A 22,902-nucleotide genomic window follows, 5' to 3' on the forward strand; every position below is an offset into this window, starting at 1 on the left:
AAATGACACCAGCTGAATGGATTTTTTTTTTTTTTTTTTAAACAGGCTATGGCAGGATAAGGCCCACAAGGAGAATCTGTGGTTCCAGATGCTGGGTCCTCTTTTTACTTTTTAAATATTATTGCATTGTGTATTTACTCCATTTCATAAGGGGAGTTCTAAAATGTAAGATCACAAAGGGAAAATTCACCCCAAAGGATCCTATACCAGACAAACATTTTTGGGAAATAAACTCAGACGGCTAACAGTAATATGGGTATTGTCTGGCTGATCCTCAGTGAAACATTACTAAATCTTAATTGATGGCTCTAGGGTTGTAGTTTTCAATTGTTTTTTGGAGAAAGCCTCTATTGTTGCATGGTTGCCGCCTAGAAACATCCAGACTGCTGTAAGCCTTCAAACTGATTACTGAGGATTCCTACAGCGGTCTGTAGCCTTCTGGTCTAACCTCAGACAACTATTTGTCCCTTCCAGACCATGAACTGAAGTGGTGGTGGTGGTGCAAATTGTCAAAACCATAGCAGTCTTGTGCAAGCCTCTCCAGGGGAGGGATGCGTCTAAAAAATGTCAGTGTTTAAGTCTTTGTGGTTCTTTGAAATGGAAGATGGCTCTGTGTCCCAATTTTCTGTTTTAATGCTTTATACACACCAGTATGGATTATTGGCGTTAGTTGAGATGTGTTGACAAGTGACATTGTTAGAGTATTGATGAAGCACAAGTGCAGTGGTGGGTGGGGGATTTGAGGAAGTTGAACATTTCCAAAAGCGATATCTCGCACAGCGTTTGTCCTATATTCATGAAATTTGATCACATATGCTCTAAAATTTGCCTCTGGGTGATTCAGGTCGCACATGATGGACTTTCTGATGATGCTGAAAAATGATGTGTGTATCAATAGTGGCCTGAGATTCAGATGGGAAATTCTGAATTTTGATGTCATTTTGTGATCACAGCTCTTAGAATGCCATGGCAGGACAGGACTACTTGCTGGAGTTTTGCTTTGTGGTTGACATTACAATGTCCGGTTTGCCATAAAAACAGGAACTCAGATGTCTCATCACGAAGTTCCACAGCCAAATTCTACAGAAAACTTCAAGTCTGGTGTCTTGACGGCTTCAGACGAATTTAAACTTTCTTCCCATATGACTTGAAAGCAGCTTTCGACTCCATTTGGTAGAAGACACGCTCATATCCTCTGGCTTGTGGCATGTTCATGTTTCATTTTTCCCCTTCTATGCTCAAAAGCACTCATTTTTTAAATTAAGTGGCTGGTAAAGAAGTACAAACTGAAGTGTTCCACTAGCTGGTTTATTGTGCAGATTAAATGATTTATTTCTCTCAACTAGTCCTCTAGTTTGAAAAGGTATAAAAGAAATGCACGGTTTGAAACTATGCAAAAACAAATCCATACTTTGTGAAATTCTCATGTCGACATCTTGAACTTCCAGAATATATCTTACAAAAAAAGTTTTTTTACATCATATCAGTTATAATGAACTCATATATCTTTCTTCCTGGACCCTCTGCTGGTTCAGCTTTATATTCCACATACCAATGGGATTGCCACCTTTGCTTCCCTACTACATTTCTGAATAAATTTCAAATCCCCAAAAGTGTCTACATGACACAGGTGCAGCTCAGTCAGACGCATCGAACTAACATCTGTTGAAAATCCTTCAAAAGTATCAAAAGAGCATGTCCATCTGCAACGGGACAGTCGCTTTCTACAAAAAATATGTATGACCGAAACAATTACTTAGGGAAACTGATTTGAAACACTCGTTGAAAACATGTACAGAGGCCAACGCTGCGTTCAGCTGATCTCCAAATCATCCGGTTCATGAAAGTATAAAGTATGAAAGTATAGTCTTGCACATTCCTGCAAGCGACGTTATTCACATATTTGAACAATTAAGTCTGTTTTGAGAGGCTGCTTTCCAACTGTCTGCTGTCTGGGACCGGACTGAAACTAAGCCTTCCACCTCGTTCCCGTATTTTTACATCCAACGCTCCTCGGTGGCAATAAAAACCACATGTCCCATTTGTTGGTGGGGAGGGGGAAAAGGTCTGTTTACATTATTTTACACAAAAAAAAAAAGAAACGAGTATCTCTTTGTCCAGTGGGTCGGAGGCCACATAGAAAATCAGAAAAGTCTTGTTTTGTCAGAAGCCCGGCGCTACCGGAGGTCCGAGGAGGGTGTGTGTGTGTGTGTGTGCGTGTGTGTGCCTAGGGCTGGTCGGGGGCGTCCTCCGTGGGGCTGGCGGCGGCGGCCTCGTCGTTGCTGCTGTCCACCTCCTGCTCCATGGGGCTGTCCTCCTCCAGCTGCTGGCTGGTGTAGTTTGTGATCTCCAGGAAGCCGCTGGGCTCCACCACCACGTTGGACTGGCTGGAGTCCGGCAGGATGGAGTACTGAGGGATCACCTGCGGAGGGAGCGCGCACTGGAGTGTGTGTTGTCGAGGTTAGGGTTACGGGCGATGGTAACACTTTGCATGAAGTGGTCATTAACTAATGTTAACTAATGCATTTACTGACATGAATTAAACATGAATAACAACATCAGCAAAGATTAGTTAATGTTAAATGCACATTAACTGCATTGATGAATGTTGTTATACATGTTTGTTAATAATGTTAACCAATGTGTTTACTACAACACAACAGGAATACCAAATGACATGAATAACACACTATTCATGTTAGGTAATGCTTGTTGTGACTTACTCACATAAGTTAATGCCAGGATATGTTTAAGTAATACATGAAGATTATCTTTGTTAATGTCACTGTTCATGCTTAATTCATGTTAGTAAACACATTAGTTCACATTATTAACAAAAACGTATAACAACATTAAATAATGCAGTTGTTCATGTGCATTTTACATTACTAATCTTTGTTGTTATTCATGTTAGTAAATGCATTAGTTAACATTAGCTAATGGACACTTAATGTAAAGTGTTACCCAGTCAATTCAATTCAGTTTCAAGTAGGGTTACACAGACATACTGGTTTGCCTATGTTGGCCTTTTATTAAAAGGAGAGGTGCGAGGATACTAATTCTTCAGAACTGATACGAGTCCAAGTACGTTATTAACTAGATCAGCTGATATGAGTACTGATCTGAGTACCATTCAATTGACATTCATTCATGCTGCCTAGTATTGGCCTATTACAAAACAATTACAGGAATAAGTGCTTCATTTGATCAAAATTTGCAACTGGAAATTATCTAACAATCCTCAGTCACACAAACGAAAATGATAATAATAAAATAGGAAATGAGAAGAATGTTCTTTTTAAGAAACAGCAACATTTCAGAATTTTCATGTTGGGTCGCCTACCAGTGTCCAGCCAGCCAGAATGAAAATAATTTCAGAAAAAATAACTACATAAACTTTGATGAATGTGTAGAGATATACAAAGTATGTTAATGAATATATGTAAGGAGGACTCTATAGTAAATGGAAATATAATTTTTGTGTTTTTCAAAGAAATCCTGTTCACTCCATACATTTACACCAAAAGTGTTTTATGATGAAGAAAGATTTGTTTCCTTGCATTATTCTGACACCTTGGCACAGCTGGGACTTTGAATCGCCACACGGCAGACATTTTCCCGCATGAGTACTTGGGAGCTGGATCGGCACCGATTCCAATACTACAGATACTATCAGTGCACCTCTAATTAAAAGTCAGATATCGGCCAGTCACTAGTACACCGTCCAACTGAATTTGTACCCAACAGCTTACCTCAATCACATCCAGGTCTTCTTTGTTCCTCTGCGCCGTGAGGCCCTGCATGCGGCTGAACTGGCTGTGCTGGGGCTTCGGGTGCGAATGGTGCATGGAGGCGCCGGAGCTGCTGATGAACTGGCCCGAGTCCAGCGTCCCCGAGACGGCCCGCACCCCGACGTCTAGGGCCTTCCCCAGCGGGCCGCAGTCGCTGGACGAGTCCACCACCATGGGCTCGGTGCTCGGGTCGATCTCCGCCTCCATCATGGAGATCTTCAGGATGTCGGACACCGAGGGCTTGCCGCCCGCCGGCCTGGAGCTGGACTCGGGGATCAGCTTGGCGGCGGCCTCGCCGCTGCTGAAGACCGGCGTCGAGTGGTGGGTGCTGCCGAAGGTGATCTTGGTGACAGTGGCGCTCTGCGTGATGATTGGCTGCTGCATTAAAGAGATTGAATAGTTATTAAACATTTGCATTCTTAATACTGGCATTTTCTAAAAGCAATGAACCATTCAAAGCAGTGTTTTACAGTGATTTTAGAACAGCTAAGTGGAAAAGTCAGTGTAAAGCCACACCTGCCTGACCTGAACACTCACCTGGCTGGAGGCGGTCTTCTCCGTGCTGACGGGGTGGTGGGCCTGCAGTGGCGGGGGCCCGGACATGGGCGTATGGATGGGCCTGTGGTGGGACGTGGGTGCTTGCTGGAGCTTGGGGAGCTGGGGCGTCAACAGGGGCTTGGTCGGCGTACCCGGGGCGGCGACCTTCGCCCCTCCCTGGCCCGACGCCGGCAGGGGTCTGTCCTTGGGACTCTGGGTCAAGACCTGGGGCTTGGGCGGACACTGCTCGCGTAGCTTGGGGAGTTTCTTTGTCAGAGACGGTGTAGAGGGGAAGATGGCGGAGGAGGAAGAGGAGGGCTGGCTGATCTGCGGCTTGCTCTGAAGTTGCGGCAGCGGCGGCTGGGCGGAGCCGGGCGCGTGCCGACTCTGCTCGGCCTCCGCCTGGCTCGACGGCAGCGGCTGAGCACCCGAGGAGTGGGTCGTCTGCTTCGGGGGGTCCGCGGCCGATTGGCTGGAGCGGTAGAACAAGCCCGTCTGGGGGTCCAGGGTGTCGCCTTCCAGCTCCCCCGCCTCCAGCACGGTCTCCAACTTGCCGTGGCCGTCAGAGGGCTGAAACACATTCACAAAGAAGAATACTGAGAGAGAGGATAAAGTAGATTAGATTAGATGATACTTTACTGATCCCTGTGGGGAAACTGAGGCATTGCAGCAGCAGATAGGATCTATAAGAATAAGGCAAATAAAAAGTACTGAAGATAATCTAAAGTAATTACAACAATTGAACCTATTGAGAATAATACATGCAAATAAAGATACTTATATGTGAGAAGGTTAGGCTAACACTATGCCCCATTTGCATTGTGTGTACAGTGTGTGCTCCGTTGTGCAGTCGTTCACTAAAACATTCATTTTGATGAAAGCGACACAGAATACAAAAATCAATATCAGCCACTTTAGCTCTTGTATGTACGGAAATACGAGAAGGAGCGTCCGAGGGTGGAATTTTCCATTAGAGGACATCATCTGAACATATTGAACATATGATGATGATCTTTTTTTTAAAGTCATGCTATCAAGTGGCCTCACCATCTGGCAGAGGTGTGAGACCGGGGCTGCAGAGGAGCTGGGAACAGGCTTGGCCACCAGCGTCACCTGGCTGCTGGTCTTGTAAGGCTTCCCCGGCTGCTGGCTGGAGGACATGACCCCGTCGTCGTCGTCGCAGGGCAGACCCACTCTGCCGGCTTTACCTGGTCAGGGAAACCCCGGGCATGCAGTCACGTTTATCGTTAATCACGTGCTATATGTAAACACACACACTCCTGACAAGAGCTCCATTTTCCCCCAATTACACTGTAGCTTGCATACAGATAGATAGAATTCATAGTTACATATTAACCATATTTTACAGATGGTAACTGCTATAAACATTTGTATTTATTTACGTAAGCAAATCTTTTGGTTTTATAAAAAGTGTAAGGTTTTCATTCCCTTTCATTCTCACAAAGAATAAAAAAAAAGAGCCTGTATCAAATTTGAGGTATCTTCACCGAAAATTTCCAAACAATGTTCCACCCTACCCCCGACTGGGACCTAACAATGCGTAGGATTTATGTTTCAGATTGCGGAGGCACACCTGCTGTGACGTACTCGCCGCTGGATTCGGCTTCCGACGTCGAGGGCCTCGGCAACTCTGGGCTCGGCTTCTTCTCCTGGGCCAGCTGGATGGGCACCGCCATCTGGCTCAGGTCGATGGTGTGCTGCCTGGGTTTGGACTCTCCCTTCTCCTTCACTGTTAGGAGGGCAAACACCGATGTTATTGGTAATCTCAGTGACTATATATGTTTTTGTTTTTTTTTGTTTTCTAAATGAGATGTCTGAGCAGAGAAATCATTCCGGTGTGGTGTGGGAGGATTTTACTCAACAGTCTGTAAAACCTGCAGTGAAACCTGCCTCACCCTGCCTTAAGGAGTTGTTAACCCAGCTGAAATAATTTTATTAGTCTGGCTTTCAATGGAGAGTTTTAGTTTCCCATGATGGTCTAAATGCTGCTTCAGAGAACAAAATTCCTGGAGAAAACAAAGATTTTTTTGGGCATGAAAAATCTAGCTACAAGTGTTTCCATATTGGTTGATTGGCGCAACAGGTGTAAGTGCTTCATTGAATGCTATGTGAGAAGTGCTGAGAACTTGGATTAGCACTTTAACATACGATTCTGAAAAGAACAGAGTAAGGACTGAGTAAAGAACATTAAAAAGTCATCTTTATTATTAAAAATGACCTGATGTCTGATGACGGTCCTAATGAACGAAGCATCATGATTTTAATAATAAAGATGACTCTTTAATGGAGAGAGTGCGGCTCCTCATCTTCTAAGGACTGAGTAAAGACAAGCTCATGTTGGTAATAACCAGGTCATCTGTGGGTATTATATGTCACTGTGTGAAGGTTATATGGTATTCAATAAAATAAAATGTGTTTTTAACACCAATAGCAATTTTTCAGCTAATGTTTTTAGAAACCCTGATAATGCCATTGCATTGGGATATTTTTGCCCCATTTTTTGGTAATCATACCGTAAAAATGTGACACTGGCTATGATGTCTAGTTGATCTGAGTGTCACATATGAGTGATATGCACTCATACACATAGGCATTTTTTTCCCTAACCACCAAAGTTGCTCATCCCTTATGTTTGCAGCCTTTACATGACAGAAAGCGTCACATGGCAGCTGCTCTCACCTGTCTGCTGCAGCTCCAGCAGGGCTTTGATGGTGGAAGTGGCTGACTGGGATTCCCCGCCGGACACATCCTGGTAGATGATGGTGGGGCTGGACTCCACGGCCACTTCTTGCTCAGCCCAGTCCTGCTCTCTGGAGGTCACCACGTGCACTACAGGCTGAGGCTCTGACAAACCACGGGGGGAAATGACAGGGCCAATTTGAATTTTAAAACGCACCTCGCAGTCCCAGAGATTTGCATTGCAAACATTTGCCTTTTGTTTTTTGAGGCAGCGGGGTGAGTACTGGCTCAAATTTATTTTTTTTTATGCTTTATTAGACAGAGATGGTGTGAGAGAGAGACAGGAAGGTATGGGAGAGAGAGAGGGGAGGACATGCAGCAAATGACCACGGGCCGGATTCGAACCCGGGTCGCTGCGGGAAGAACTGGGACCGGGGCGCCCCGAGTACTGGCTCAATTACTGGCTAAAGACCAAAGGTGAGCCACTCTTCGCCACATGGGCATTATTTAGATAGGTGTTACCTTGTTGCCTGATACTTTGAAAGCACATAAGCAAGTAACATGGTCAGTCATTTCACTTGGGGGCTTAGCAGGAGTCAGCCAGTGCAGGCAGAGTGAAAACATAGTTATGATGGATGTAAATGATGCAGATTTCCTGGAAAGAGATGTCAAAATTCTCCACAGATTGCAAAAAAGTAATTTCTATCTTGGCCAGCATGCAAAATAAATGAAGCTAGTCATCTGATGGTAGTTTTACTTGCCCTCGAAAGAGTCAAGCACCAAACAGTGATATGGTTGAAGCTGTCATGTCTTGCGCCCATTCCATGTAAAATGGAAGTCTACCTCGGGCGCTGCTGCGGGAGGCCTCACCGGATAAGGTGCTGCTCTCTGTGAAGCCGCCGGACTCGTCCTTGGCCGGCCCGTCCTGGCCGGAGGCCTGGCTCTGGCCCAGGTCTGACGAGCGGGAGACCTGCTGCAGAGTCTCGGTGACCAGCTGTCTGGTCTGCTCGCTCACCACCGCCGCCTGGAACACCGGCTTGGGCTTGATGAGAACCTGGAAGGAAACAGAGAAGAAACAAAACTCACTGGCAGAGTTTGTGTGATGTTCAGTGTTTTCTTATTCATTAGTGTGAATTATTGGGTCAGATTTCTGTCAAATTTTCCAGCACCACCGCCCCCTTTTGCTGATTTGCATGTTCCATAAGCAGCTGATTTGCATGTTCTGTAAGCAAGCAAAAAACAATCCACCTACTCTAGCCAGATGGTATATTTTGAAATAAATGCTATATGTGAAAATAGGTTTCAATATTACATACAGTATGTTTAAAAAAACACATGTGACATTGTATCATTGGGTGTCATCGCTGTCTTTGGAAACATTAAAGCGTTTAATAAATTTGGCATAAACACTTTAAAATTATGAGATGACAGATTGCAGTTTTAAAGGTGAGAGCTTCCTTTGCTGTTCTGGCAGATGTAGTTAGTGGTCCATTGAAAAAAAAAAATCCCCCAGGACTGAAAAACACCTGTAAATTCCCTACCAGCATCTGAAACAAACCTGTTTAGAAAAATGTCGATCTGGAGCTAAAACACCCTGGGAATTGTCTGACCTGCATCCAGACTGAACTAAAGCTACATGGATCCGCTTCACACCTTTATGACTGTCAATACCGCAGTCCATCAGTTGCATTGTTTTGAAGAAAATGTTTGAAACTGAAGCCTTTTACTGGGAAATAACCTGGAGGAAAAGTGAACTAATTTCTTGATGTGGCCAGGCGGGGACAAGCAGTCCGAGGTGGAACAGGGAAGCTTTACCATTGTCGATACGCTACATGGCTCCCAGCTGGCAATGCCATATCACGGGTCTGCAAAATTACCCCATACCTGCAGCAATAAATTCAGACCTGAATATTTAGGAATTCATGAGCCAGAGGGATCAATATTTTACAGGAGCAACTCTGGCATGAAGGCTATCTGCAGGTTGCAGAAAGCCAAAATAAGACTTCTTTAAGACCTTTTACTGCTATCTGGAACTGAAGTTAAGAGGAATTTAAAAACCAAAATATAGAATCAAAGCTGGCAAAACCAGCCTATTTCCAACTGAACACAGCTAATCAAAGTTCTTAGACTATAAATGGGCAGAGTTAGAAAAAAAGAGACCAGGAAATTAATTGTTAAGGGTCATGTTAACCTGATCACGTAACAACTGGTCTGAATGTAATGAAATGTCCCTTGAAATGGGTCAAAAATGTAATAACACCTGCCAGATAATGTAATAACATCACATAATTACATTAACAGATCAGTAAACAATTTTTACTTTTTACATCATTAGATGTATCAATAATAACAACTCAAGTTATTACATTATTGGTCAATATTATTATTACATCACCAGTTAAAAATACGACATTATCCAGGAATTCTTTAAATGAACAGGTTTTGTAAAAAATGTTGACGCATTTAAAGGGACATTTCATAAAATTTTGACAAGTTATTACATTATGAGGCAGTTATTGCAGGGCATGAAGTCCAGCTGTGTTTAGTAAAGCAGATAGGATGCATATTGCACTACTAAGACTGTTCTGTGTTAATGTAAAAGTGGACATGCAGTGCAAAGGTCCAAAAAAAGTTTTGACCTGACTGACCTGCGTCTTGCCTTGCTGGCCGTAGACTATCTTGGTGGGTATGATCTTCGTGGCGGTGGCCTGGGAGCCGGAGCTCAGGCCTTTGGGCTGGGTGACGATCATCTTGGTGATGGGTCTGGAGGCGGTGATGATGGCAGGCTTGCTCCCCTGTACGGCCTGAAGGCTCTTCTCACCCTTGTGCACAGAAGCGTATGGATTAGACAAGTAGTGTGCAATGTATCATAAAACTAAATGCAAATAACAGGTAAAACAGAGCTGCAAAGTAAATTGTACAACGGGTAAAGACCAAAGCAATGTAGATGTTTTGAATTGACGACATAAACACATGCATTAATAACTGAGTTACCCACATAATTATAAATAATCCTACTACATATAATAAGGTGATTACATGTTTCTGCCAGATCTTTGCAATGCAAATAAAAATTAAGACCAATTTAATCACAAAAAATTACCGGAAGAGCAAAAAACCTACAGTAAAAAAATAAAAAAAAATAAAAGTACAGTATATGTCTGTGTAACCAAGGCAATTTCTCATTAGAAAAGTAATACATTGAATAAAAGCTTTATTTTTAAGACCTATGAAATTGTATTTAAGCCTCAAACACATTTAACTGTATTTAGTTAAAGAGACTTTTTCTAATACACACAAAGCTAGACTGCCTTGTACTAACAGAAGGCTGTTGCCAACTTCTCAAAGACCAAAACACTGGTGTCAAATGTTCTGGTCGCCCTGGAAGGAAAAGCAAAAAGCTTCATCATGATACGGTGTTCAACTGACCCCAGCGTTTAAAAGCGTGGTGACCACATTCTTGCCAGGCAGTCCTTGGATGGTCGCTCCTTTCCCCGTGGTTTTCTGAACCACAATGACATTTGGCTTGGAAGTCATGGGGATGGTGGTGATCTTAGTCGTCGTGCCTTTAAAAAAAAAAAAAATTTAATTGGAACATTTTATTGTGAAGTGGCCTGGAGGGAAGGGAACAAATTCCTTCTTTAAGCCTGTTAACTTTATTGTAACAACTTGTTAACAACTTCTATGGTTTCAGATGCATCCTTGCAGTCCCGCTACAGGATGGAGTGAACTCACCGGACACAATGTTGCTGCTGATGATCTTTCCACCCAGTGTGGCCAGAGACTTTGGCACCACTGTGATGATGCTGCCGCTGGTGGTCTTGACGTACGTGGCCCCGCCGGTGGTTGCCGATATTCTGGCGCCGATGCTGGGGCTGACAGTGGGTCTCGTATAGGTGGCCTGGGTACCTGTGTGTAAAAGAAATGTAGCGGTGTTACTTCATGAGGCACATTAACAGGCACGGGTCTTTAGGTTAGTGATGAATCAGCTGCTTTGGTGCTCAAGTGTCATTTCAAATAGAAAAGGTTAGCCCCATCTGATGTTTTTCGCAAATAAATATAACATTAATGCTACAATATGCAACTTTTTCCACATAAAAAAAAAAAATAGGATGTATTATACATTATCGGTCGGTGTGTACATTAATCCCCTTGTGAGCCTGAAATTGCTGATGATGTTTGGGACGTTTTTTGAACCTACAATTGCCATCTGCTATTGGCTGATCTTTGGTTTCTACAGGGTACAACAGGTGGTGACATCACCTGGCAAAGACCAGCCAATAGCAGATGGTAATTTCAATAGCACGGTTGTAACCATTAGATGGCAGCAAATCGCACAATGACAGGGTTTTTGATACATAACTTAAACAATGTGATGAAAGACAGAGACTTCTTTCACCAGATCTGAGAGTTTTTTACAGTGTTTGAGTTCACCCACCTGTTGGCTGAGAGACCAGCTTGGTGGTCATGATGGCTCCGTTGCTGCTGACAACCATGATCGGGGAGGAGCTGCTGCTGGACAAGCCCACGGAGGAAGGCTTAGGCAGGATCTTACTGGGCTGAACCTGCTGGGTGATTATCTTCACTCCTACAGACAAAGTACAGTACATTTACTCATTAAATAGCTTAGTCATATACTGTGTAGTGATGGGATGTTTCAACTAGAACTTCATTTAAAGTAATAATCCATGACATTTTCAATAAGTAAATGTCTCATTTTGCTACTCTCTATCACTGATTGATATAACACAATACCGATTCAACCTATAACCAGTTCATGAAAGCTTTTACATTTGCTGTTCTAAACACCCGGCGTCTGGTAGGTGTGTCTCTATTTGGAATAAATAAAACATGAAGATAGAGTCATGAATCAAACCTTCCTATTCCTGCTCACCTGACTCTTGTTTGATCTGAATGGTGGGCTTGGAGCCGGGCGGGGCGGTGGAGGTCTGGGACTGGCTCACACTGGAAGCCACTAGAGGTGAGCCCTGCTGAAGCTGCTTGGGTGACTGCTGTTTGGGGAACTGGGCCAGGATCTGAGTGGGAGACCCCACCAGGGTCTTTGGTGAAGGAAGCCTGGCTGAGGCCACCTTCACACCAGCAGAGGACCCGCCTGGAAGAGGGAAAAGAAGGACAGTGACACTGTGATCAAAACCAGACTAGGTGACCTGCCTCTATGGTGCCTCTATGGTGGATGGACTATGTTCTACAGAATTCTTACCCGTGTTTCAAGTTACTCTAGCATGGCTAATGGCACAACGGTACAATATCAGAATTACACCAGCAGTTAGTTTTTTTTTTAAGTTAAATACGTCAAAAAACACTTCTGCTCTACCTCTGGTTTCTCTATGCTAGCTAAAGCTCCGCCAACAAACCATCTGATAAAACTGCTAACAGACATGTCTGTTCTTAAGGAACTGATACTTGTCACTTATCGTAGTGTAGAGCGAAGACGTACACGATGCAACAGTTGACATGACCACAGAAGGAGTAGACGACACCACTGTGGTCACTGCGACTGTGGGATTGGAAGCAGGGCCGGAGCCGGCCGGGAAGACCACCGTCTGCTTCTGGCTGGAGCTCGTCAGCATGGACGCCGACCCCAGCTTGGACACCGCTGCGTTGTTGTGGGAGTGAGACTTGGACAGGATGTTGGGCACGAAGTTGGAGCTCGGAGAAGTCGTCACAATGATCACCTGGTCCAAGATAAGACGGGGCAAAAGGAAAATAGAAAACATGCTCAGCATTTCATTTCATCACAGAAATGACCCACATTATATATATTATATATATTATACTGTATATCACATTATAATAATTTCAAATGAACAGGGAACTAAAGTACACCTGATTCACAGACATTACCTAAGACCAATGAAATTAAAATTAAAGCAAAAAAAATCAGAAAGATTTAAAAAATAAACAAACAGAAAGGCAGATATTCAAGTCAAAGGCACCCTACTCTGATGTGCAATCGAAGGATTAAAGGCTACCAATGTAGTGAATATGGAGTGAATGATGAATTATGAATCTGCTATTTAAAATTAAATGTTCTAAACGCAAGAGGCATATGATCTGCCTAATGTCCCGTCATAATAACAAATATATTAACATAACCAGTTATGCTAATGAGCCAATTCATTAAGCTAATTTATGTATAATTAGCCAATATTTCTAAGTCAACATACTTGCCTTCACATAACACATTCACATGGGCGGCATTAATATGAAGTTATAGTAGTGTCAAGAAGAAGAAGAAGAAGAAAGAAGCCTCTAGAAAGAAGCCCTCGCTGGCCACTTATCCACGGGAATAATGGAAGATGAGAGTCGGCCCTGCTCACCTTCTGTGTGGTGGTGTTTGTGGTCTGGATGGTGGGCTTGGTGAAGGTGATCTTGACTGGGGACAGGTGGGGGGGCAGGGAGTTGGCGATGCTCTGCATGATGTTGCTCATCTTGGGGCTGCCGCTCACCGGCACCGTGATGTTCTTGGACACCGGCGGGGGCACCTTGGAAACCTCCTTCAGCACCACCGGGGACGAGCTGGACGAGTTGGTCCGCCTCCGCTTGCGGGGTTTCTCGTCCTCGTCGGAGCAGCTCACGCCTGCGAGGGAGAGGAAGCGGAGGACAGAGGTTAATAAAATCATTGGAATGAAAGACTGGTGGCTCTGGGTGCACCTCTGTCTGTGCGAAATAAAGTTAATTCCTGCAGTGGAAAAGCACAGTGAGCTGTCAGCATTGTTTCTACAGAGATAATAAGGCTCGGGATGTTGTTGCCTCGGCTCAATACAGCCTATTTTCACAGGGTATTTCTCCTCCGTGTAGTGCGTTTTTACTCAGGGAGGCTGCTGCACACTGTGTAGAAATATGTACACTTCTGGTTTGGTCTCTATAAATAGGCTACTATAAAGCCTCCTTGGATAACATAGGCCTAAAACAACCAAATGGATCTCTGACCACCTTTGAAGTTGCTTCTTCAAAGCGTCTTGGGTGCATTTGTACCTGGATTTCATGCATTTTTGCTCTGTCCCATTACAATCCGATTACTAAGGTTGTATGTTAATGCATGAGTACGGGGGTATTAGCAATAACCAAGCTCATGCCTGTCCCCCTCCCACCACTATACCGAAGGTTAAGGAATAACGTTAGAAAAACGTTAGATTCGTGGATTGGATTATTTTGAGACTCACTTTTCACGTAGACGGTGCTCCCGCTGGGCAGCACCACTACGTTGGAGGCCGGGCTGGGCGGGCGCGGAGATTTCACCGCCGCTCCTATAGTGCCGCTGGTCGCTGTGGCGCTGGTGGAGGTACATGTGGTGCTGGTGTAGGAGTAACACACAACCACTGCAGGGGGGAAAGCAATCGCCATTTAGATGTATATTCACTCCGTTTCAAATCAGACTGTGTCAAATACAGAGTGATGCTGGCCTACCTTCTTTGTTCCCCGTTTCAGCTGGCAGCAGGAGGGAGGCGTTTTGATTGGCTGTGGCGTTGGCTACCGCATTGGCAGTCACGGTAAACGCCGTCTGCGGGACGAGTCTTGGCATCAGGGGGACGAGCCGGCGCCCTTCGATGGACCATTCTGAGGCGCTGTTAGGCCCGGACATGCTGTGAAATAATAGTATGGGGTTAACGCTAGAAAAGCCAAAACCAATTTCTGTACAAACCAGAGTTGTTAGTTTTCTAAATCATGCAAGTAAATGGTAATGTATAGTGATATTTATTTATTCCTTTCAACTGACGGCTTATTGGCCTTCTCTTCTGCAGACAAAATCCATTGGCCCTTCTAGTGTTAAGGTATGCCTATAGTTAACCCCCCTTGAAACATATTTGTCAATAACTCCAAGACCTTGTAGTTTTGACACATTACTGGACATTGATCACAACAAATTCCTGCCATCCCGCAAAAAAATTGACTGAACTGTTGATCAGTCCTTGCTTTGACCATGCAGATTATTATATAGACACTCAAACATGAGTAATGACCGGACAGTTATATACTCACTGATATGCAATTGTCGTGAGGCGTTCATCATTGACTGCCCTGCGGACTTCTGCACGATGGCGCTCTGTGGAGATGCTGGTAGGATGGTGGTGGTGGTGGGGGGGCATTGCACATTTTAAAACACGTGTACAGAAATCGGAGCAAGTGCATGTTTAGTTAGCTGGTAACGACAGCATTATACACCTGATGAGTAATATATTATGTATTGGAAAGTACAATCTGCGTACGAATGATTTCATATAAATTGTCGGCAAAAAAAAAAGAGTGGACTGGAAGCAATATACAGGTTCAGCTGACCTATTTACACAATGCAGTCAACAATTACCCAAGAATTTTAGTGAGCTCTCCCAGGAGATCCTTCTTGTCCTTCGTCAGATCTCCCTGGGCTCGCAAGGCGCTGATGACCCCAGCATACGCCTCCAGTTCTAGGAAACACGTAGACACAGATGAAACACCAAGCAGCACTGCAGTAACTGACTGATGAAGTGGAGAGGTGAAACCTAAATGTACAATGATCTCTTTCCGACACAACTGATGCACACGAAACGGCAGTGTCCAGTTCTAGTAGATTTCTTGCTTCATTCAACTTATCAGTTAAATTAGAATTCCCTGATTAAAAATACAATCAGTATTTCATTTGACCATCAAAGTTGCAGATAGATTCACTTATGTTTCTGAAGAATTTGACTTGTAGATGGAAAATAACCCATCATAGCTCAAAACACTTATTTTATCTGTTACAAATGTAAACAATCATTTTACAGCCTTAGAAAACATTTCAAACTGGCTGTCACATACTGTCAGTACTTGTAAAGAAAAAAAGGTCAATCAATACATTTCAAAGTGATAAAAATATGTCATTAATAAACCATTATGTTGCTGCAATTGGGGTTGGGGCTTTGAAGACACAAAGTATCGTTTAGGATTAAGCTCAGGATTAATTTCATGTTCTGTTTTTATAGCATACTCTCAGTGGAAATCCAATGGCCTTTGTTGTCCTCTTTGGGTGGAAATAGTTTTTGGCAACTTCCCAAACTGAGCATTTAAGTTGCTGTCCAAGCCAACTTTTCAAGTTCAGTGTGCTGTGAGAGGAATGTGAGCATTATCAGATGAAGTCGGACATGACTGTCTCACCCTGATTTTACGAATCTGTGTGTAGCAGAATCGCTGGAGTTAGCTATGATCAAATAAAAATTTTGGCTCCAACTAAGCTGCCCAACAACGCTCCTGAAAATGCTGTTTAATTGTTTTTTCACCTCAGCAACTTTCTCATTGATTGTACAACAATGGTTAGGATGGCAACTTTGTGCTTAATTACTCTGGAAAAAAACGGTGTCTTTCTAGATCCTCCACATGATGTATTTATTGTTCCATGTCACTGTCACTGCTTGATCTTACCCAGTTTACGGAGGATTCTTTTGCACTCATCCCTGCCTAGGTCAAGGATGGTGGGCCATACCACAGGCATGGTCCCAGTCAGCAGTGGTTTCTCCAGCTGAATCATGGGCTACATGAGGAGAAAAAAAACATAATGCACATCGTTTTGTTTATTTTCCTCAATGATGATTTACAGGTACATAAAATTGACATCTAGAACCCCTTCTGGTTACATTTAATACTAAGAAAATCTACACTCAATAATTGCTTATGAGCTATGAACTTTACCATAATAGATAATAATATATAACATGTAAACTACATTTCATCTTCATCTCCTGAAGTGGAATCCCTTACATGTTATAATTCAACATACTACAATTGTCAATATTGTATTTCCTTTAAAGAAGTCAAACAAGAACACAAGAACTGTGGAGAGTAATTATGCTGCTAATGAATATAAAAGAAAGAGGCAAAGAGGCAAGCTGATGTGACGTTTATGGTGTAAAGAGCATGGAAGCCATGTCAACAATTGATATTGAAAGGGAATGTATTTTATTATCATATATTAATATTTGTTATTACGTTCTATTCTTCCATAAATACTTAGCATTGTTGTTTCTAATTTTACTAATTGATTAACTTTTCATTGTCAAGCATTTTTGTGCATCCTTAAAATCTATCCTCTTCGTGTTGAGGAGACATTATACAACAATTTATGGCTAAAATAATAAGACATCAATTACAATAGCCGATGTGCATTTCTGCTCTATATTTTTTCTTAAATAAAATGACAGCTACCAAAAACAACTGCTGTTACAGGGTTTGTTGTTATTATTTCTGTCCAAAAGCTCTTGAATGCACTGACAAGTCCAACTTAGGACTTCAGAATTTGAAATTCGGAGCTCACGAAGAGACATTGAATGCTAGCAATACCATCTTCCCAGGTAAACAAACAAAACAAGGAAGATTCGCCAGAACAACCGTGATATGACATATGATATACGACGTTATTTTCGAGGACAACTACATTTGTGAGCCTTGACGCAGTTTTCAATTGTAGTTCTGGGCTGTTCTCCTTCTCCTAGCCCCGAGACATTCTGTTCTCCCTTTTTAGGAGAGGTCATCACGCTAAACGCCATTGAAAAGTCTGGCAATTTAATGATGCCTTGTTTATCGGGATAGATACATGCCTTGTAGAACATGACTTAAGATATTTTACGAACTATTAGGAGCCACTCGTCCATTCGGCATACACATAATCCAGCAAGTAGCACACATTTCTATAAAATCTCAATTTTTACCATTGTTTACACTGCTCGCTACCGCCCACCATTCTGGGAATATCAAGCGAATCAAATCTAAAACTTGAGATTTTATTGACATAAAGTGCTGCTTGGCGGGTCATCTATATGCCGAGTTTACCAGATTACCCTAACAATATGCACAGCCCTTAAATAACCAAGTACGTACATGCGACAAGCAAGGGGGCCTTAAACTGCCAGATTTTTTAATGGTATTTGGCGTACTGTTCTCTCAACACCGTTCTCTCCACATAACGGAGAACGGTACATTTCAGGACTATCCTTTCCTCAGATTATCCCACGATCCATTGCAATACAACACAATACACTGCAGTAACATTACAATCCATTCATACGATGTTGAGGCCAATGTTATAAGGCCTATGAAGGCTTTTTTCGTGGTTAGCGTCCAACAGAGCTATCGCATTTTGGTGACGCTGACTGAAAACCCTCTCAATGGCTTGTGTTGTAGGCTAGCTAGTTAGCTAGCTAGTTCTATCAGCCAAATCAATGTCTTACCATCCGTTAGCAGGACAACTTCAAGGCCTGGGTAACAATTCCGACGTCCAAACAAATATAACAGACCACATGACATGTATCACATCATGCAGTTATTCTCGAAAAAACTGCGGCGTCAAAAACAAAAGCTAATCGGCAAAATTAGAGTTCTAGTCAGAGATATTGGTGTTTATATTATCAGCTAGCAGTCTTCTTCCTCTGGGTAGGGTTCTTCTTCTTGACGTCATTTTTTGGCAGAATGCAAACTAGCGAAAAGGTATATACCGCCACCCATTGTACCGGAGTGTACAGCACCCATCATGGTTTACATCTATATACATTTAGTACCTACGTTCTACACTATGATTCTACTCCGTGTATACTGTAATACTGCTAATTCACACCTATATATTTTCCTCATATAATCTATAATCTTGTATCCCTAAGGAAATCGAAAAAGAACCCTATATTACTACACATAAAACATGAATCAGTCAGTTGTAAAGCACATTGTGATGCTCTGAGCATGAAATGTGCCATATAAATAAAGTTTGACTTGACTTGATGTCAGAATTCCCCATTCAAACCTGCAATAGTAATTTCTTTCCACACTCATCACAGCTAATAGCAGTCATTTTGTCGTACCAACAATTTCCAGATTTTAGGTTGAATCACAACGTTGTTATGCAAGTTATCTTTCAATGAAAATTTTAACTCTATATTATTGTATTGTATTTTATTGTTTGCCAGTGTCTAATGAAGTACAAACTTGGTGGCATGCTAGGCCTTCATCAGCATGCAGTTTTAAACTTACATTTTCCAGCAGCCATAGCTTCATTTATTACTTTAAGTGACTTAATGTGTTTCTAAGGAAGAGACAGGAGGATTCAGAGGGTGACAATCATTGCAGCTGTGTTGGAAACAGCTAGCTCGTTTGATGCAGCTGTGATAGGATATGTAGTTTTGTGGCCCGGTGACACCAAGTAGATTCACACTGCTTATGATAAAATGTGTGTTTCGTTCATTAAGTTTTGACTATATGCTGGATAGCAGCCATTATAGAAAATGATAGAAACATGTATTATAAAGATTAATAATAACAACACAATACATTTGTTTAAATATGTTAAATTAGAAAAAGCTCTATGGATCTCATTAATATGAAAGTGAAAAGATGTTTTCACTCCAATGAAATAAAGAAGGCATTTCTTCCAGAAGGCATGTCATTGTAAACACAAGTCTGCTTGTCTTGCTGCTCTGTTGCTCTGCATGATGATTAGACACAATGTTAAAGGTGCTATGTGTATATTTTTTATCTTTCTAGGTATGATAACCATAAACCTAGGTATGATAAACATAAACAAATAAGACCATAATGGAGGCAATTCGTAGCCTCTATCTCACACCAGTGGTATTGTTAGTGTTTCTCAAAATTAAGACTACATTTCCCATAAACCCTGTTGCTTTAGTGTATTTTATATCAGTCATTTTGTAAACATCAAAAAAAAAGCAATAAAATAGGCATCACTCCAGAACCACATATATTAGAGTAGGTAATTATTCCACTATCAATCTGCAATTAGCTTTCAAATGAATTATTATGCTTTATGTGCAATCATGATACTACCCAGTTCAGTTATTATGAATAATCATGGATCATTTCCAGTTCTATATGCATTAAAGGAAATATCCCCTTTTGGATACTCTTGCACTTTTAGATATCATCAATCTGGGTGCAGACCTAGCCTATAAATAGGTTTTGAGATAAATAACCTTGTTTTGAGACAATGAAATCACATGTGCAAGTGTTTAAAGCTTCTTTAATAACATTTGAACACTATTTTCCTTCGTCTAGTTTGGGGGTTCAGGCACCAAACCCAACTACTCCAACTCCCCACCCAAGAAGATCAACTACAATGAAATGACACTTTTCTTTTTGCGATCTTTCCCTTCATTTTAAACAACAGATCAGCCAACTTTAAATCTTCTATCCAAAAAGGAGCCATCTGTGATCTTCAAAACCAGCAAACATATTAATATAGCTAATAGTAATATAATAAAAATATAACACTTTGACAGGAATATTTATAAAACAGATTAATGCTTCATAGATACCTTATCCTTTTTTACCCCTTTAAGTAGTTTCTGTTAAAACATTACATGATTGTATGATGTAGAAAACAAAACAATTGTACATTATTTTCCTTTACATTGGAAACAATCCTTTTTTTTAGAGTGTATATGCCTTCTTTTCAGTTTTGCTTACATGTTGCATCTATTTCATCCAATAATCGAAGGCATAACTTCATACATGCAGTCTTCTGTCGGGCGAACGCTTGAGTAAAAGTGATTTTAGCCTTTTCTTTTCAGTCCAACCGTGAAAGTGCAGAGGTCCTGTGCTCTCAGTGAGCAAGTTCGCTGATGACTCACTGTTGTACCTACAGGATGGAGGCGGTATACAGTACAGAGTGGGAGTGATAAAAAGAGTGAGAGAAAAAGTATCAAGTGGCCTTATCGCAGGTTGCTGTCAGAAGTTCGAGATCCCTTTCACAAGTAATGCAGAAACTGAAGCGACTCTGGAGAAACCCTCTGAACAGGAACGATGACCCACTCTCCGCTGAGTTTTGGGTGGATAAAGATCCCACTGTTTCAATGTCTGAAGAAATACAGCAAAGGCAGAGGTGATAAAATGCACCAAAAATGACTCCATTGTTTATCCCTGGGGATAAACAAGAGATGAAAATGAAATTCTACAGACCAAAGTTCAAGCAAAATATCAAATCTGCATACCCACACATTCTGAAATTCTCTCTAAAGTGTAATTAACTCTTCTGTGGTGTAATATGGAAACATCAAGAAAACACCATCAGTTACACACAATTACAATACATTTATGCATGGTTACATTTGTTTTGCCCATTATACCTCATTTTTAAGTCTCGTCTCTTGTAATAGTGACTAGGAAATCAAGCAGATTTTTTCATTTCACACTGCTGTTTCCATTCTGAACAATGCCAAACTCCAATTGGTGAGTGGAGATTCCTACAAACACATATACAGTCTATCACACACCTCTTTGGGTTTGCTTTGTGCGACCAGTGATTTTACAGTGATTTTACATGAAATTTAGTCGGCAGATAGCTCTTGGCCCAAGGATCAGTTGATTAGATTTTGGTGGTGATCCATATCTAGGATTTCTGCCATTAGACGATTATCATTTTGTAGTCATAACTATTATGTTGCGTTCATGCGCCGGTGGGAAAGTCCATTTTGTCAGAATAACTGTTCAGCGTAGGCTAGAGGTTTGCGCTCTACCAAGTGGCTTCTAGTTCATAATGTGGCACACTGCATATGTTGGGTGTTTCAGTATTTGGAAATTAGTTGACTTTCCCCAAAGGAGGAATGTTTAGCTGGTGAACCTGGCCAACAAATGTGAATTTCAGATGTGCAATGCCTGCATGTTATCTTTGTCTCCAAGAAGCCTCCTACTATCATGTAGTAGTATCAAGTAGTATCATTTTAAGTGCTTAAGTAATTCTATGTGTACAGCTTGCGTTTGCAGTTGCTTGTTGTTTTGTCTTATGTTTTATGTGTAATATTTTGTGAGTCAAGGAAAAGTATATTACTGAGAGAATGAGACAAGACAAATTTTGGGTTTACAGTAAGTGCAAGTAGAAAGGAAATCCTGTTGTGTGTAAATGAGAAGGAATTTAAAATACCTATGTCTTCTATTTTGGAAGAAACACCCTTGAAAATTTACAGATCTATTAATTTTCTGATCATACCCATTTAGTCACTGAGTAACAACAGTTATAGGCATTTAGTTATGTAAAAGTGTATTAGCCTGTCGAGCGTATGGATGAAATTTTTCACATCTGAAGCATGTGTTTTTCTCATTTTTTTCATGATTAAGTGTGTTATGGGATGGCTGTGTTATGTTCTACAAGAATTTCATGGGGGTTTAAAGACAAACATGAGGAGCTTTGGGGATGGTAGGAAAGTGATGAGTTCCTTTATCGCTGGTTCGTTGCAGTCATCGCTGAGCGTGACATTCAATGAAGCGGGGTCCTGGGTTGAATATGCAGTGGTTATTGATTTCACCTTCTTCATCTTTCTTTTCATTTCTGATGCATTTTCTACTGTGCATCTGTGTGACACCACAGATAGAGCAGTGTGTGTGTGTGTGTGTGTGTTCGGGGGGGGGTGTACCTCTCTCTCTCTCCTGGCTGTTGTCCAGCCATTTTCTGTTTCATTAGTCCAGTGTTTGAGATATTGTATGCAATTGATTATTATCATTACAAACAATGGTGACTGTTCACTTATATAGACATTCAGTGGCGATCTCTTTTTAGGAACAGAACTTCATCTCTGTTTGCAAGTGTTTTTTTTCTCCTATTTGTTGGTTGGATTGTCATGGGTTTATAGTGGAATGATCCTGCTGCTGCTGCTGCTGCTGCTGCTGCTGCTGCTGATGATGATGATGATGATGATGACGATGAGGACTTCCACTGCTTGTCATGTAAGCCTGGTGTGTCTGCCTCTTCCCTTGGCCATTTTAAGCCTCCATTATTGAGCGATGTCAGTGGTTGAGGAGGCGTCCGGGAGAAAGGGGGCATGGAGGGATGTGATGCTTGGCTTGTACAACCAAGAGAAACGGGATTCCTTGTCATCACTGAATCCTATCTGAAGAG

At 41.9% G+C, this 22,902-nt stretch overlaps 3 protein-coding genes across 3 annotated transcripts in view; 1 reads left to right on the top strand and 2 right to left on the bottom strand.

Moving 5' to 3' along the window:
• The window catches only part of rcc1l (RCC1 like), a 125,523-nt gene that overhangs the window by 48,414 nt on the left and 54,207 nt on the right, over positions 1-22,902 (top strand). The window lies entirely within an intron of this gene.
• emsy (EMSY transcriptional repressor, BRCA2 interacting) lies at positions 1,293-18,404 on the bottom strand. The gene is made up of 20 exons (XM_078286759.1): positions 18,233-18,404; positions 16,431-16,539; positions 15,358-15,457; positions 15,033-15,107; positions 14,460-14,635; positions 14,216-14,371; positions 13,370-13,629; positions 12,487-12,724; positions 11,923-12,141; positions 11,467-11,616; positions 10,764-10,937; positions 10,458-10,594; positions 9,677-9,850; positions 7,872-8,082; positions 7,029-7,193; positions 5,923-6,078; positions 5,376-5,536; positions 4,329-4,898; positions 3,753-4,169; positions 1,293-2,422 (listed from the first exon to the last, which is right to left on the bottom strand). Exons 1-20 carry the CDS (start codon positions 18,233-18,235, stop codon positions 2,228-2,230), a joined length of 3,846 nt encoding a protein of 1,281 aa, XP_078142885.1. The 5' UTR covers positions 18,236-18,404; the 3' UTR covers positions 1,293-2,227.
• Positions 20,015-22,902, bottom strand: part of arhgef12b (Rho guanine nucleotide exchange factor (GEF) 12b) — a 37,748-nt gene continuing 34,860 nt past the window's right edge. The window contains exon 38 of the mRNA XM_078286563.1: positions 20,015-22,894. Within this exon, the coding sequence (XP_078142689.1) occupies positions 22,881-22,894 (14 nt within the window). The 3' untranslated portion in view covers positions 20,015-22,880. The remainder of the gene's footprint in view (positions 22,895-22,902) is intronic.

This window comes from Centroberyx gerrardi, chromosome 11, assembly GCF_048128805.1.
Source record: "Centroberyx gerrardi isolate f3 chromosome 11, fCenGer3.hap1.cur.20231027, whole genome shotgun sequence".
In the NCBI taxonomy this organism is placed as follows: Eukaryota; Metazoa; Chordata; class Actinopteri; order Beryciformes; family Berycidae; genus Centroberyx; species Centroberyx gerrardi.

Excerpts from the sequence above, each read along its gene's own strand:
- emsy (XM_078286759.1), bottom strand. Across the intron at positions 14,372-14,459 it reads TGAAACGGGGAACAAAGAAG|TGGTTGTGTGTTACTCCTAC; the intron begins GTAGGCCAGCAT and ends TCCCCCCTGCAG. Across the intron at positions 10,595-10,763 it reads CAGCAGCAACATTGTGTCCG|GCACGACGACTAAGATCACC; the intron begins GTGAGTTCACTC and ends TTTTTTTTAAAG.